Genomic DNA, 18173 nt, shown 5'->3' with positions numbered 1-18173 from the left:
TATTTGGACATCAGAAGTATCAATCATGTAAACAGTAGACCTCATAAGCCTAAAATTGTTCTTTTGAAAAACTTAACAGCAAAAAGCTTTTAAAAGTTAAATCCAACCTTCTTTTCAGTACTTTTACTTGATACAATTGATACTCCCTCTTGAAGTTCTCATTTTCTTTATTTTTGCAGTATCACTTCCTCTAATTCCTCTCCTACTTTTCTCTAGCCACGCCCCAGTCTTCTTTACTAACTCCTCCTCCTCTCTCCACTCCTTAAATAGTGGTATTCCCAGGGTTTTGTCACTGGCCTTCTTCTTACTCTACATGTTCTCCCTCAGGGACAAGCTCCTTCAGATCTATGACTTTGTCCAATAATTATAATCAGATAATTTCAAATTTGCATCTCCCACCTCAGAGCTCTATCTCTAGCTAGAAACTCCTATTACCCACTTATCCAATTACTGAAAATATCCTACATGGCTATTCCATCAAACTCAACATGAACTGAAATAAAGTTGGTCTTCCCTGTTGACCTGCTGCTCTTCTCTGTGCAAGTGACAAAGTCCTACTCATTCTTCACGTTCAATGCAAATGCTAGCGCACAACCTGGAAACCTATGAATCACCTTGTATTTCTTTCTCTCCCCTAATTTTCCACATGCAATATTCACTAAATCATATGAACTGCACCTCTTTTCTGTCTTCACTTTTTACTTCCACTGCTACAGCCATAATGAAACATGGGCTCTTAACTGATGGCTTTCACAGGAAAAACAAACAAAAACCTAAGTATTATTATTATTTCTTAAATGAATAAAAAAATTTTGAGAAAGACATAATGCCTAGAAAAAGACAATATTTTAAATTGAATAAATTGAGCTTCTTGACTTTTACTCCACCATGGATGGGTGACAACTTCATAATGGACTGATACTCGTTCAAGGAAGAAAAGCCTCCTTTGTCTCCCAGTCTCGTACATGGCTTCCTTCTATCCATCCTCTACACAAGGGGTCAGCAAATGATGGCCCACAGGCCAAATCCAACCTGCCATCTGGTTTTGTAAATCGTGTTACTGGGGCACAGGCAGGCCTATGTGCTTACGAATTGTCTATGACTGCTTTCATACTACAGTGGCAGAGTTAAGTAGAAAGGAGAGAGACCACATAGCCTAAAATACTTCCTATCTGGTCTTTTCCAGAAAAAGCCTGCTGATCTCTGCTTCATCCCATAAGCAGAGTGTCCTAATATCAAATCTAATCTCATTACTCTTCTGTTCAAAATTCTCCAATGACTCCCTGCTGCAAATCTGGCTGGCTCTCTACCCAACAGCCATTCCTTATTCTTCATTCGTGCTGGAGAACCACAACTTTTATTTGTATATTTATTGTCCCAATACACAAAGAGAGAGGCCTCTGCCCAGCTGCAAAAAGAGATGATTAATCTAAGCTAACAACAGTAATTACATTTCCTATACTAGTTACTAGTTTAGAATGAGCAAGTGATGCAGTCCAGCCAATAAAATGCTGGGGAAGTCTACTGCAAGCTTCTGAATTTTCTTCCTATTTAAAAGAATCACGTAAAGCAGCTCTCCCAGTCTTTGGATATTGTCATATGAAAATACGGTGCTCGGGGCTATTGCTAATTAGCAGATGAGGAAAGAAAATACAAACAAAACAATGCCAACTTCAAAGCTGAGAGGGACAACAACTGGGATCCTGATGACACCACTGAACCACCAAAGCAACCCTGGTTCCTATTATGTTAGCCACTGTTAGTTAGGTCACCTATTATTAGTAGCTAAAAGCATTCTAACTGATAAATTTCCCAAGATCTACAGGATAAGATCCACTCCACTCCTTTCTACAGTACTAAAAAGGCTTTCATAAGCTTGCACCTCATTCCGAACCATTCCTATAGCACACTTTTTGTACCAGCAAAATTGAACTGCTCATTAATCCTGCAAAGTTCACTCACCTCTCTTAGCCTTTTCATTGCTGTTCCTTCTGCCAAACATGTAATCTGGATAGGTTCCTCCTGCTAAACATCGCCCTGCTGCCTCTTCCTGGCAATTAAATCCTACTCACTTTTTAGAAACTCTAATTCCTCAGCATGGAATTAAAGTGTCTGGCACATATTAATCACCAACAAAAAATAATAAATAATGACAACTATAAGATCCTAGTGGGCTCTGGCACATAGTAAGCATTGAATAAAGTAAGTAATAAAAGTGACAATAACTATGATAAGCTTCTAGGGGAGAATTTAGACAGAAATTAAGCAGGGACAATTCTATTCTAGGATGAGCGCCTTAAAGACCAAACTGTATTGCATCTATTCCATCTTTGTGTCCCGTAACTTGCAAAACCAAGTTCTACAGAAGGTCTTGGATAAAGGCCTACAAAGTTCAAGGTGTCCTCATACAGTTCAGTGTGCCAGGCACTAGGTGCCACATCCAGGGAGCACACAGCATTTCTGTTATTGTGAAACATTTTTGTACTTTTATTATAATTTGTTGAGTCCAGAGTTGGGCTATTTGAATATTTATTACAATAATCTTTTGACCACAGCAATAGAACATCTTATTCTAACAAAATAATAGTGTCATGACAATTATCCAACAAACGGAAGAAAACATCTTGTTCTAATAAAGTCAACACATTTCATTCTGTTTTGACTTATGAAGAATGAAGTTGATAACAGAGAGACCTTGTTGGTATAACACTATGTAAAATAACCTCTCCTCCTCAACAAGGCATTGCTTTTCTGTCCTATGAGTAGGTATCTTTAAAAGAAATTCTCTTATTGGTATTGCTGCACACTGGCTAAGTTTTGTGGTTCTTATTGTTTGCCATTTATTGATAGTACCAAGAAGGTATGGTTGAGTTCCCGGCTTTAAAGATAGCTATTTTTTTAGTGAGATAAATCACCATATAATTAATAATCATTTATTAAATGTAATCTATTTGTCATAAAAATTTAAGATCAATTTTTATAACCAGTTCAATTTGCTATTATGTGATAATAGAGAAAACACACATCATACTAAGAAATTTTTTTATTTAGACAAAGTTATCATATAAGATTTTAGGAGCCATAATTAAATAAATGAATTTCTTTTCAGACAACACTGTCTCAGATTTTAAATTACCTACAATTAACTTCTTAAATAATTCTGAATACTAGACTATTAAGAAAGAAATCAAGAAAAAATACACATGCAATTTACACACTGGATTTTTCCATTGCTCTTTCAGTATCAAAACTTCTTTACTCTTCCTTTCTTTACCTATGGTAGAACCACCAAGAGTAATTCACTATCAGAAATCTTACCTGGATTGCTATTTTGTGAACAAGTTTTAGGTCTCTTTTCTTCTTTATGTTCAGAAATTAGTTGGCGATTGCTATGTGTAAAAAAATGTGATAAATAATATTACTATTTTAATACTGATAAGAAAAACATTCACCAAATATATTAAAATCTTAGAGTATCTCAGAAAATATCAGAGCTAATATCAAAATTTAATTATCCCATATAGTTCAAATTTGTAAGTTCTATAAACTTTTTATTTAGCACATAATTAAAGAGGAAAAAAAAAGTAAAGTGAAGCAGTCATGAATTGAGGGAAGTATAGCTTAGTAAAGTAACTAGAGTTAGCCTGACATAAGGGAAAGTGTCTTGAATGCAGAAGAAATTCTAGCCCCATAACCAACAGCTATTTGTTCCCGGACAAATTTTCTTTCTTTTCCTGTTCCTGTTGCTTTTCTTTGGCTCAAAGTCTTCTCTACAAAGCAGGGCTCTTATTGCCTTATTTCACAAGGTCATTAGGAGCATTTGAGGAGATACTATACTTCCCTCCAAAAAATGCTCACAGCAATAGTGAACCAATGGGTTCTTGAAATTTACTGTTGGAACTATGTTGGAATTCCAAATAAAACCCAATGTGTGTTTTTTCATATGTTCTAACATTCAAATGCTGCAGTTTTCAGAAGATGTTATTAATTGGTTATTAGCTATTCTTTCTCTGTGGTTTGTAATTCAGGGCATCTCAGCTATTATATAACTTGTAACTAAATTTACTTATAAATATATGACCTCGTGAAATTACATAACATAATTGTCCTATGCTTCTACAGTTCATCACACCAAGGGCAGAAAACTCATGGAAGTCAAGACCTGGCTTGGACTACAACTACTCCTTCTCTCTCTACTCAAACTCTGAAGCGGCAGATCTTTGTTAGAATGATGCTTAATCTCCATGTTCATCTCCAACTGACTTGGAAGACATAACCCGACTTTTATCTTTTTTTTCTTCTTCTTCTTTCCCGCCACCCAGTACATATTCTGTAGGTCCTACTGGTTGTGCTATGTGGGACGCTGCCTCAGCATGGCCTGATGAGCAGTGCCATGTCCGCGTATAGGATCTGAACCGGCAAAACCCTGGGCCGCCAAAGCAGAGCATGCTAAGTTAACCACTCGGCCATGGGGCAAGCCCCTATAACTGTACTTTTACACATGGATACTGATGAGTCATGGATGGGGCTTAGCTCTCCCAATGCCAACTAACCTACTTTAGATTCTGAGATTTCTGTTGACTGGCTTCCTTGTGAGGCAGAATCTGAAAATATTTTCAAACTTGAGGTAGATATAAGTCACTTGGGAGAGTTTCATTATTATGGAAAACAGATCACTTGATGGGCCAATCTTAATTATGGGATCTCAGGCAAGTTGGTACCCGCTACTCTGGGAAGGATGATAGGGGACCTTCCACAACCTAAGAAAAGGTGCTCCTCAGGAGATAAAGCAGCCTTGGCGTTCAGATCTGGTAACAAAGGAGAAAGGAAAGTCTGATCTCTTCCTGCAGCATCATTTGAACTTCTCTGACAGCTTAGAATGGGCCCAACTAACAACTGCTAGCAGAAAAGTCAAACAAGAGCCTCCAAGGGTAACTCATCCTGAAGTTCTGGCCTAAGATGTGGGCTGGACATAGGGTTTTTGAGTGTGGTGGGAAGGATAAGTGTAGCTAAAGCAAGGAGGCCCAGCTGCCAGGACGGGGTGTGGGGGTGTGGAACAGTGCCTGAGCATACAAGAATATGCCCTTTAACTTAAAAAAAAGTCTAAATCTGGATCACCATGAATACAGGGGGATCTCCATCAGCAAAGGCACCCTAGGAGCAAAGGTCAATCACGACCAGACTACAGGACCAGTTTCAATAGCAACCCGGCAGCAATAGAATCAATGGAAACAGGAGAATGATCAGAATGTCCTCTTTTCCCTCCATCTGACTTATGACAGAGGATTGTCCTTCTCAGACTTAAGGAACCCTTTAGGTTCCTGGAAAATTCAAGGAAGAGTACAGGAGATAGCCCCTGGGAAAAAGTACAGGATTTTCTACAAAACTGAATATTTTAAGACCCAAATAACAAGTTAGAAAAATCACAGACATGACACAATTGTACTTCATGCATAGGGGTTATACTTGGAATGAAATGAATTAACATTAGGATCCCTAAGGATTGAGGTCTTCAAAGTCCTGAGAGATAAAGAATCCTGCGCCCATTGCTACTTCTAACTAGTCTAGCCTTTTGCTTGGTTTCTGGCTGATAACGTGGACTAATTCACTGCCATTCCAACAATGCCTGAACCAAACTATGAAATCATACCTGCTACATAAGAAGTAACAGTTAAATTATTTTAACCCCGGTTTAGTGATAACTAGCATTTGAATGTAAACACTTACATAGCAAAACCACTAACAAGAGCATATTCTTCTGCAGTCCATCCATAGATATCTTGAGAAAAGACATCAATACCTTGCTGAAGAAGAAGCCTGACTATATTTGTTGATTCATAATTTACAGCAAGCATGAGGGCTGTTCTAAAATAACAGAGAGATAACTTCACCCTTAGGAATTTTAATTAAGTTATTTAAGCAGCTAATTTGATAGACTACCAAGTTAATATCTTGCCTGTCTGTGCAGAATTGACCATTTACATGCTCAAGTGTTCATCTTTGTAAATTACCTACAAGGCTAAAACGAAGAGACAAAAAGGAAGCCTCTTATTCCACTTGGATATTACGTAATAGAAGCTGCTAATTTAAAGTCCTTTGATGGACAAGAAACTATGCAGAGGTCACTTATCTGAAACAGGTGATGATTTAAATGAATAATTCCCCATTTCTTCCTTAGTGTGACATACATATTATACCTCAAAGTCAGCTAGAGGTCAGGTAAGTAAAAGCTATTTGCAGGCTTAAAGCAATAATACTAATGGTAATAATAATAGTCATGGTTGCAGTTAACGATGCTGGTAAGCATGTGCTAGGCACTAACTTAAATGCTGTATATATCATCTTACACACAATCACTCTTGAAAGATAGACTATTATCCTCCTTTTCATATCAGGAAGCATTTGGTGATGATGAATAGAGTTCCCAAGGTCCCTACTTACATCTAGCAAGTAGGAAAGCTAGGAATTAAACCCAGTCTTAGGTGAATCTCAAGCCCATCTCTTTTCTCTTTATCACCCACCTGTGACTTGTCTTCATTAGAGGAAAAGTTTACTCAGTTAAAGCTATCTTTCTTCCTCCTACCCATACCAACTAAAAATAAAAATATCAAAATATACTAGAAATGAAAAAGGATAAAAACTGATGAGCCCATAGTATCTGGTAATGGCAATTAATAGTCACTTAGGAATAACCTAACAACATCAACAGTCTTCAAAGAAAGAAATTTAAAGCAAAGAGTCATCCAAAAGACAAAATCAATTTCTACTTATGTTTAACATGCATCTTTTAAGGAAAAATATATATGAAGTAGAGGTTAAAAAATACTATAAAAGGGTTAAGAACTTCAATATTGCGTCATAAAGTAAACTAAAAGTTAGTCTATATTTTATAAAACAAATATGAAACCCCTTTAGGTAATAAAAAATCATACGACCAAAAAATCAGATTGCAAACGACATCAGCCAGTATTATGAAGGAACATGAATCCTGCTAAATACTGTTCATGTTACCCAGTCAGAATAATTGCTTTTCTACACAACTGATGATGTGTTGATATTTTTCACTACATAAGTTAATCCTCTTATGAATTCAACCTTTCTGACTTGAGTGATTGTTACCACTTTAGAACAATACTAAGGTTTAAAAAAAAAAAACTACTGTACCTTTTCATCTTATCGACTGCATGTATATTTGCTTCTTGCTTTACTAAAAATTCCACCATTTGCTGTTTATTTTCACTTACTGCAAGTAAAAGTGGTGTGAGGTCATCCTGTAAAACAGCAGAAACAATTTATAATTTACAAAATTACGTATTTCTAAAGTGCATTTGAAAACTGATAAAAGGTCCTCTGGACTTAAACGTCTATCGAAGAAAGTAAATACAACGCAGCCCCTGCCCCTCCCCCGCTGTGCTCCCCTGCGGCTCCTTCTCTTTAAGATGCCCTCCTCCGCCTCTTCCCCAGACTGACTGCAGAGTCATTCTCCCAAACCCACTGCCAACATTTGCTGGTTCCAAGAGTCTTCGCTTCCATCACAGTGTTTATCACGCACGCTGTAGTTATTTCATTGCTCACCATCTAAACCAAGAGGTTCCTGAGCGCAGGGGCTATTCTTTCTCTATCTACAAACTCTAAAACAGCAGTAAATGCTTTAAGGATTTTTTGTCAATTAATAACCTAAATGATGGTCTCTGGAGTAGTGTTTCCTAAATTATATTCACAGAATATGTACTTCCCAGAAGTACTGTGCCCGAACAGAAAGATTCTACGATCATCTATGTTGGAGAAATATTACAAAGCTGCATTATATGTCTAGTACTAAAGAAATCTCTCTAAATTTGCTTAATCCCCATGTGACAATACTTTTTTGAGGCAAACACTAACATCTGAGAAACTAGTCTCAGGGATACAGCTCTGAGAGCTTTCCAGTAAAGGTGAAGGATTTCTCCAGGTGGTACAGACTTGCTTGATTCTCTCCTATCAATGGTATCAGGATCCCAGATGCCAACAGCAGGCACTCCTGCTCCACATTCGTCCCTAAGGAAATGAGCGCTGAACTAAAAGAGACGGGCTTATGACCTTTGACTGCTTATACTAAACAGTCCATGGGTTTTCTCTTATTATAAGATGAGAGGTATTTATCTTAACTGTTAGAAAGTTTAATATGAAATTTTATTCTCAATTATAATGATAATCCTGGGGCCCTAATGTATATCTGCTTTTGCAAATCTGTTTTTATTCTGGTTTCCATTTTAATCATTACCCAAAATTATTTTATATTTTCGGCAAAATATAAATCAGAAATAAAAATGGCTTATCAATAAAAATTCTAATAACTGATCTATACGGATTATTTTTAGCATAATGAAAGCTACTAAGTCACTTGCATTTTTCAGGAACAATGCTGAGAAGACATAATATTGTCTGCAATACACATAACCTATGCAGCTCTAACCATGATTAACCTCACAAGGCTTACAGACATTCCAATGGGAATACAATTATTTATAGTCCATATAAAGATAAAGCTTTGTAAAAAACCATCATAAATTCTAATTTGGAAAATGAATCCCATTCTTAAGAGATTAACATAAAATAAGGAAAAAAAACCCTATAATTTTAACTGCCTCAAAAATCTTGAAATCTTTATTAAAAAAACACAGGACATGGAAACTCAAATGCTTACAGAGGCAGAGTAGGTGACCCAGGTCCATAAAGAGCCTAAGCAGGGACGGCAGCAAACTGGAGACCAAGTGCGTCAGATGAGAGGGGGAGCCACTGCACGGCACCCCAAACAGTAGTGTGGGCTCACAGGGCACCAGATGCGGTTCTTGAAGAGAAGCTTGAAATCCAGATTTCTGCATGAGTCTCCTCAATTGTAAATGTTGACTCAATTTATGCAGGCAAACTAAACATATCCAAGGCCACATTTACTCTACAGCCCACTTGTGTTTTTATATTTGCTGTTTCCAAATGGTTGTGTATAAAGTAAATATTTCTAGGTAAACATCTTGGATTCTTTAATTTGTTTTACAAAAAAATTGGGCCCCAACATGTAATAAAAATTGCTATTAAGACTCATAACATCCCCTTTGAGAATTTTTCCAAGACTTATTACAACTACGATCTATTTGTATTTAATTCTCTCAGATTGTTAATCAAATGGATAATTAGTTATAGGACTGCTGAAACTAAATTATGAAAAAAATTCCCATCTGGACTGTTATCACTTCATGGTTTGTGATGTTTAAAACTGCCACCCTGATTACGGCAGGTCTCCATGAATGTGAGAGACATACCAAGACAGTCTGTCACGCAGCTTCAGCTGAAAAGAAGGCGCATGATTTACTATTTCTGCGATCAGGAAAACCCTGCTCGTAATAAACATCTGTTGACCTCATGATCTGACTGATAACAAAAGATGCAAAATACTTAAAGGGTAGAACTCTACTTATTAAGATGACTCATAAACAAATTTCCAAAGACTCTCCAAGTGCCGGTGAGTGACTGACGGGATGGAAGGAAAAAGGGCTTATTCTCTAAGCCAAGAGATGTCACCAATAATACTCCTTTTAACTTCTCAATCACAGAGGTAGAAACAAATGAAAGTCAGGCTAATATTGTTGGAAAGGAGAGAACTGAAGGAAACAGCACCCATCAAACTCCAACTCTTCTAGAGATTTCCTAAATTTTTGAGATCTGTGAATTTACACATTATACTTAGCCATTCAGTAGTTCTTAACCAAGAGCTGTATCAGACTCTCACGAGAATACTTCTAAATATAAGTGTTCAGGCCTTGTTAGATTTACTCAATCAGAAAACCAGGGGAGAGCCTCGCCTGTAAATGTTCTTGAACTTCCCCAGGTGGGTGTGATTCACCAGCACAATTCTAGCTGAGAACTTGTGAACAAGACAATCACCAGTCTCATCTCTCACCTAGGTGCCCAATTCCCTCTATCATTTGAGAATTTGGCCAAAACAAGAAAAGCGTTAAGAGAGAAGAATCACTTACCCAAACTGTGTTTAACCTTCCTGAGTAGGGCTGGAACAGGGACTCGTAAACTCAAAATGCAACTTGATTTCACCATTTATAAACTCCTTACTTCCCAGCAAGACATTCTAGATTTGAGAGCAGAGTTTAGACTCTTATCTCAGTGGCTGTTTCTGCCAGAATCGGGTAAGAGGTCAGTTAATTATCTGCTCCTCCCTCATGTTTCCCACTTCCTCACCCGCATCCATTGCCAACCTGGTTTCCTCGGAGTCCTCCTAAAACTGATCTCAAGGCAAGGTTCCAGCGCCCCTCTCTCTTTCCCAAACTAAGAATTATTATCCCCGAAAATTGAAGAGCACTTTGCCTAAACACATGAACTGAAGAAAACTAACAAAAACAAAAAACCTCTTATTGTTGTTTCCCCCATTTGCCAGATCTCCGAATTGGCCTGCAGGTTTCTGATGGCTCTCCCTTTCCCCTCTTCCCTTCTCAGGCCTTGGTCAGAGATGAATGACTTCTATAGAAATCACTTTTTTTTGATAGAAGAACTTGTCAACAGCAGCAAGATTTCTATTATATTGAAAAATGTATTTGTTTCGTTTGAGTTTAAAAGCCTATTTCTGTTTTTTTTGATTGCCTCAAGTTAGAATTTTTTTTTTAAAGAGCGGCACCTGAGCTAACATCCGTTGCCAATCTTCTTTTTTTTTTCCTCCTTCTTCTCCCCAAAGCCCCCCAGGACACAGTTGTATATTCTAGTTGTAGGTCCTTCTGGTTGTGCTGTGTGGGATGCCGCCTCAGCATGGCTTGATGAGCAGTGCCATGCTGGCACCCAGGATTAGAACCCGTGAAACCCTGGGCCGCTGAAGTGGCGCATGTGGACTTAACCACTAGACCATGGGGCCGGCACCCACAAAAGCCTATTTTTAAGGCAAATTTTACTTTCCTGTGTTGTTTTACACTAATTAGGGAAACAATTGTGTGGGGAAATATATTCTGAAAAAAAATTTTGCCTTTAACAAATTCAGTGTTTTCACAAATATTTGCCATAATTGCATAAAGGAAAGCCGTACCCTTTAATGATTCTTTAGAAGTATCATTTTTTAAAGTGAAATCTTAGACAACTAAGTTATTTCAAAGTATTTTCATTCACTGAATGCTTGTGCTTCCAAATATGTAAAACTGACCCTACCTATGTCAACCGAGAGTGTTCCTGTTGGGGCTGCAGTGGTGGGAGGTAATGTACGCCCAGAAGAAAAAGCAGGCAGACCAGCTTTGCCATCACCTGCTCCCCATGTACTGCTACAACCCCACTAAGGAGCTACATGAGGCTGAACAGGAGCTACTCTCTGACCTGGGAGGCACCAAGGTGGCACATGGCTGGCAGGGCGGCTACCAGCACAAGCAGATGCTCTTACTGGATGTCAAGACAAGACCTGACCCTGACCTTTAGAAACTTGGGGTCCTGGAGTGCCCAGGGCCTGTGTCCTGCTGCTGCCACCTCCCACTTGCACTCACCCAGCTCCCACTGCTGGCTGCTGGGTCTCCATTCCTCCTTTCACTCATCCCCAGCAGGAGCCATTTCCTAAGCCCCTGCATAGCAGCCAGCCTCCAGCATCACGTCACTCCCCTGACCTTCCTTCACTCCCTTGTGGGCTCTCAGCCTACCACCACTCCCAGGCACTAACGGGAAGTTGTTCCTTCTGCAGTGGAAGGGTGGCTGGGAGACAAAGCTTTGCCCTTTCCGTGGGCACCACCTTTCTCTGGCCCTCCAGCTTTGGAGTTGTTTCCACTGTGACAGGGCCTAATGTATAGTACTCAGGATATATATTGTAAATAAAATGTTTTGTGGCTAAAATAGAAAAAAAATGTGCATTTCAAATGTTTTATAAATAAAGTTGGTTGATCTCTACCTTGTTTCTTGCTTCGATATTTGCGTTGTGTGAAAGCAGCTTTGCTGCTATTGACAGATTCTCACCACGAGCAGCATAGTGGAGGGCAGTATTGCCACCGACGTCTGTAACATCTGGATCGGCACCATGTTCTAGCAGAATAGTTGCACATTCCTCTTGCTGGCATTGTATAGCCTGTTGGTATTATGCCAAGAAATAAACTGTAAATTCTAGGAATTCCGAATAAACATTCCACAGGTTTAACCAATTAGTTCTATTTAAATGAGATAAATTCATTTTTATTCTAAGTCATTAAATCAACTCTGTCGCATCTTGACATAGTTGGCTACTACATACCTTCATCAGAGCTGTTCTGTTTTCGCTGTCACAGAGGTTAAGCTGGCATTTTCTCTCTACTAGGAGAGTTACCACTTCTGGATGGCCATTGGCACAGGCCAAATGCAGAGCAGTCCTATGAAAGTGAGAGGACTTTTCAGGAAATTACAGTGCACTATCTCAAAACATACAAGTAGTCACGTAATTGTAAACATTAAATAGCCTGTTATTCAAAGCCTTTAAAACAAATATTTAGTTTTCTTCCGGAGAAAATACAATACAGTTGGCCCTGTGTGCATGAGTTCCACATCTGTGGATTCAATCAACTGCAGATCGAAAGGCCTATGATGGTTGTGTCTGTACAGAACACGCACAGACTTTTTTCTTGGCATTATTCCCTAAAGAATACAGTATAACAACTATTTGCATAGCACTTACATTATATAAGGTATTATAAGTAATCTAGAGATGGTTTAAATTATATGGGAGGATGTGCATAGGTTATATGCAAATAACTACAGCATTTTATATTAGGGACTTGACCACGTGTGGATTTTGGTATCTGCAGGGGTCCTGGAACCAATCCCTCTGTGGATACCAAGAGATGACTATATTTATTAGCTCTTATTACTCACCACATTAATGGCAGAGCAGCCTATCTGAATAGAAAGAGCATGACCTTTGGATTCAGCTCACCTTGGGTTTGAATCCTACTTTAACTGTGTCACTTATTAGCTATCGCTTAGCCTTCCTATGCCTCAATTTCCTCATCAATAAAATGGGGAGAAAAATTGCACTTATCTCACAGGACACTGTTGTGATGCTTAAATGAGAATCTATGCAAAGTGTTTAGAACAGTTCCTAGCACAATAACAGCTCAACAACTGTTAGATACTATTATTGTAATTATTACTATTACTACTACTCTACAAAGACAACATTTCAATTAAGTAAAATGATACAATCATATGTACTTTGCAGATATGTTTTAAGGATTAGAGAGAACACTGTATCTCAATGATTCTAAGATGCTCATTTTCTCACATTTTAACATCTCTGACACTGGAATGCAACCTATTATTCATAATGTCATACAACTACAATGGACAGCCTTTTAAAAAATTTCTCATGGGTACATAAAATAGTGGGGTATCATACGATCCACAGCATCTTATGTTAGTGAAATACGGTCTATACAACATGTCTACTGCAGTTCTAGTCATATGGTTGGCATTTAAATAAATTTTAGTTGTTAAAAGTATTATGGGGAAAGAAGACTAAAATAAAACAAAAAAAGAATTTTTAAAAAAGTAATTCTTAATTCTCAAGAAACTTTAAGTCAAAGGAAATTCAGGATTCAAGTGACTACGGATGGCTCATTTTATTCAATATTTAGATTTATGGATTGTATGAAACTCAGATATTTCCAATGATTAATATTAATATTCAATACTATTATAAACTTTCAAAAAGGCAAGTAAAGGTTATCTTTTAGAATTTCCTTCCTTCGGAGATGCTTTTGTTTGAAAGAAGAGAGGGAAAGCATCAACTGAGATTAGGTCCTAATACTTCCATTTTAAATTTCTCTATTTGCTCAGAATGGGCAGCATTAAGTTTTTAAGGATGAAAGGGTCCTGAGAGCGGAGAATATGCCCACTATATAACAGGTATTCAGGGTATGTATGATTGTATGATGAATAAATGGATTGAAGAATGGACAAACACAGTTGGAGAACTTAATTTTTTGTGTGTGTGTGAAGATGATTGGCCTTGAGCTAACGTATGTTGCCAATCTTCCTCTTTTTGCTTGAGGAAGATTGTCACTGAGCTAACATCTGTGCCAGCCTTTCCTCTATTTTATGTGGGATGCTGCCACAGCATGGCTTGACAAGAGATGCTAGGTCTGTGCCCAGGATCAAACCTGTGAACCCTGGGCCGCCGAAGCAGAGTGCGTGAACTTAACACACTGTTTGTTATATACCTCAATTTCCTCAAGATAGCTCAGTATAAACAGAATTGATGGATAAAGGGAATACACATTTTTAAAATGTGGTACTTATTATCACATTGCCTATTAAAAAGTCAAAAGCAATTTAAAGTTTCACTTAAACTCATCCTGACAAATTTGTGGATGGAAAACAGTATTTCATTCTTCTTTTAACTTAAATTCCTTTTCTTTCCAGGGACACTAAATATTTTTTCCTCATGCCCACCGGTCACTTGTAGATATGCAGAAAAGGACTTTACCTAATTTCAAATTAAAGGTTTTTTCCCTTCATTTCAAAGAATTCTCTGTTAATGAAGATATATTTTTTATCTGATATAAATATGCTGTAAATATTTTGCAAGTACATTGTCTTTTAATAGTATTATTTTGATATACAGAGGGTTTTAATTCTTTATGCTGCTAAGTCAAACTTAAGAACTCTTGCTTTTGAAGTCAATCTCAGAAGGTCTTTGTCAACACAAAAATGTATAAATAGGCATTTGTGTTTTCTTCTAGTATTTTTCTCACTTTGTATATTTAAAATTTTTAATCTGTGTTCTATCTGGAACTTATTTTTGTGAGATAAAAATCTAGCTAATCTTCTCCAAAGAGTTAGCAGGTATTTCTCCACCATTTGTGAATAACTCATCCTTTCGTACGAATACGAAACATCACCAGTATCAAATTCTAAAGTCTTACAAATACGTATTTGGGTTTTTGGGCATGTTCTATTTATTTATCTTTCTTTTCAGCTGTTATTAAATAATTTGTGGCATATTTGGATATCTAGAAGAGTAAATCTCATCTACTATACCAAAATTTTCTTACTTTCATCACAATAAAAGATAGCATGTGTAACTCCAAACTTATAAAACCATGATATTTTTATTTCGTCTATGTAAAATTGATAAATATCAGAGGAGCAGAGATTTTGAGGAAACGAGTCCTCCTACTCAGGAACACAGGCATCTTTCCACTTCAAAGTTTCCTTCTAAGGTCCTTCAGTAAAGAACATATATACAGAGGTGTACACTGAAATAAAATGAATATTGGACTTTACCAGAAGAATTTTTAGCCCAGAAGTTGCTCTATTACAGGAATTACTGGATCCCACATGTTACATAACATTCTGGTTTAACATTTTGGTATAAAAATGTGTACGTTAAAAATAAAGTGCTGTATATACTTAATTGTCTATTATTATTGACTTTTAGTTAAATCACTTTGCAATTGTCAGTGAAGTGCTCTATAAGGGGAATTGTGAGTGGGTCCGAAACCGGCTCAAGCGTGTGTTCCCGCTGCTCATAAAGTCGGCCTGGGCGCTAGACCCCGGGAAGGTTTCCAGGCCCAGGTGCTGCGGGGCCTCGGGAGGGAAGAAGCCGAGCGCCCCCGGCGACAGGCGGGCTGGGCTCCCCCAGGCTGCGCCCGGGAAGGTGCGCGCTTCTCCCAGGTCCGCGCGCCTCCTCCAGGCCGGCCCCGCCCACCGCCTCCCAGTCCCTATTACCTGTTCAGCTTGTCTCTGTCATTCAAGCCACTTTTGCCAAGCAACAGAATCTGCTGCACTTTCGCTACGTTGCCCACGCTGGCAGCTTTGTGGATCTTTCCGAGATCTTCGTCTCGGATGTGGTACCCGGGCCGTGAGTTGACTCCATCGCTACTCTCACGACCGAAGCCCGCACTGTCCCTCCTCCGGCCGGAGGAGGCCCGGGGGGACTCGCCCTTTTTACTCCGAAAGCCAAAAATCTTCTTCATCGCGGACCCTACGGGCTTCAGAGCCATCTCGCCGCCCCCTCCGCGTTTCGCTGCATCCTGAGCCCAACACCAGTACTGTAGATAAGCTGGCCGGGTCCCGCCACAACATCCCAGCCACCAAACTCTGCGGTTTAGAATCTCTCAGCGTAGACCAACTGTAGCCCAGCAACTGCCGCTAAACACAAGCGCGCATGTGCACCTCCGAAGATGCCGTCACTGCGCGTGCGCACAGAGACCCAGGGCGGGGAGGGGCAAGGGTGCCCAGAGCGCATGTGCATGGCCCAGGCGGCTCAAATCTCGGCGATCGCTTGTTGGCCGCGCCGTTCGCTTGCAGTCTTCGGTGTGCGTCGGCTCAGTGTTTCCGGACGTCTGCAAAAGTTAGATGTTCCCAGTGGAAAAGCAATCTTTGCCTACAACTGGGGCTAGAGTAGCTTGGAAAGTCAGGATGCGGAAGGACTCGTCCGGCAGAAAACTCCCATAAAAATACTCTCTCTGAATCTCCTTACCCCTCAGTTTGTCCCCCTTCCACATCTCTCTGGGCCCCAGCCAGTTCCATGGAGTTTGGCACATGCAACAACAGAAAGCTGCTTTCACGGTTTCAGAGATTGTGGCCATGTGTGTCAAGTGCAGACTGAAGGGGAGAAACCAGTGCACATTCTCCGGATGAAAGGAAATGCGTTTCCATATGCCTCTCAACCCTCCCCTTTGGCCCACCCTTACCTTTACGTCTTCTTTACTTTTGTTTTGGGGTTTTTTTGGCCTTCATTTCCCCCCAATTAAATCTTTAATCAATCCGAGATTTATTCTGGAGCATGGTGTGATATTGAAGAGCTTTCTAACAAAATGACTAATGTCCCAATCCATCTTTTCTCGCCTAGTTTAAAATACCGCTTTACCTTACATTAAATCCTCAGGTATGTTTTTTCTCTTCTGGGTTTTCCATTCTGTTCCATTGAATGGTCTGCTTTTTCTTGCATCCCTAATCTATCATTTTAACTTCTTTTTATGTCTCTCATTAGCTTTTGGCAGTTCTTTTCATTTACGTAAAGCCTACACACATAGTTTGTAGTGATTATTGCTTTGATATCTGTGTATTCATTTGACAACCAGAGTGAAGGACTTTTTAAAACTATAATGTTGTAACAGGAGAAAAAGTTGACAGTTTCTGGCAGATACTGGTGTAAAGCAGATGGTAAGCATTGTACCAGAAAGATGTAATACTGAAGAATGATGTGATGCAGGTGAATAAGTTAAGTAAAATGCACATAGATGGGCTATTTTTATTGAAGGGTAAGATAGATGATTGCTAAAATTTAAAAAAAAACTATAATATGGCTATTTTTCTTCAAATCCTATTAGCTAAATTTTTCAGTAAGTAGCTACTAACAGGGACATCTAACTTTTTTGTTTTCTCTGAATATTTTCTCTGTTCCTTTCCTTTATCTATTCAAATCTACTTCCCACTCTTATCAGACTGACCTTGTGTAATCTTATCACCTTCATTGTCATGAAGCCTCTGCACTCTACACTTGTCCCATATTCCTTAAGATCTTTCAGACTTAAAATCTAAATAATCATTTCCTCTTGTTTCCATCTTCCTCTGTATGCAACTAGTGTGTTTCCATTCCACCATTTCTTAGGAAGACAAAATATGTTGACTCCACACTCCATACAAACTGGTATACATAGGTGAGTGTATATGGAAACTCCTTTTAATGTAATACTTGATCCAGTAATTCCAGCTGGACTATACCTGGTACTGTGGGTGAAGCAGACAGGAGCAGCAGGCACAAAACACAGCTAATACAAAATCAGCTAACCCCAAACTCACCAGGTTCCTATCACATTTGTTAATGATTTCAAGAATTAACCAAAATAAAAAGTAACAGAAATCACTGTTGCATAAGTTGCAACAGCAAAATTTCAAAGTTTGGCAGCCATATTTTACTGCAAGACAAATCCATAGACATTAAGTACTTATTCTTCAGAGGCCACTAACGCCATTTTGTTCTTTGTAGATTGAATGGTTTGATAAATTATTTGGAAATAACACCTCAGAAGCCAAGTGTCTGGACTTTCAGCAGAAATTGCTGCTGGAATGCATCTGCAGAGCTCTGGCGAACACTGCGGGCGCTGTGAGGAGGTGGTTGATTCCAGAATGGGCGTCTTCATCAGGGGAAGAGCAATGAACAACAACAACAACAACACCATTCTTCA

At 38.8% G+C, this 18173-nt stretch overlaps 1 protein-coding gene across 50 annotated transcripts in view; it reads right to left on the bottom strand.

Annotated features, from left to right (window-relative positions):
* Window positions 1-17832, bottom strand: part of ANKRD26 (ankyrin repeat domain containing 26) — an 88021-nt gene extending 70189 nt beyond the window's left edge. For 33 of the 50 annotated variants that reach the window (XM_070600915.1, XM_070600917.1, XM_070600916.1 and 30 more), the window contains exons 1-6: window positions 15709-17832; window positions 12239-12353; window positions 11903-12076; window positions 7165-7271; window positions 5728-5865; window positions 3319-3389 (exon numbers count right to left, since the gene is read on the bottom strand). In XM_070600915.1, coding sequence (XP_070457016.1) covers window positions 3319-3389; window positions 5728-5865; window positions 7165-7271; window positions 11903-12076; window positions 12239-12353; window positions 15709-15983 — 880 coding nt within the window. In that variant the 5' untranslated portion in view covers window positions 15984-17832. The remainder of the gene's footprint in view (window positions 1-3318; window positions 3390-5727; window positions 5866-7164; window positions 7272-11902; window positions 12077-12238; window positions 12354-15708) is intronic. The other 17 variants (XM_070600922.1, XM_070600937.1, XM_070600938.1 and 14 more) reach the window with 1 other exon arrangement.
* Window positions 17833-18173: the final 341 nt, after the last annotated feature.

The sequence above is a fragment of the Equus przewalskii genome, chromosome 30, assembly GCF_037783145.1.
Source record: "Equus przewalskii isolate Varuska chromosome 30, EquPr2, whole genome shotgun sequence".
NCBI classification, from domain to species: Eukaryota; Metazoa; Chordata; class Mammalia; order Perissodactyla; family Equidae; genus Equus; species Equus przewalskii.
This window is presented reverse-complemented; position numbering and strand designations above follow the sequence as displayed.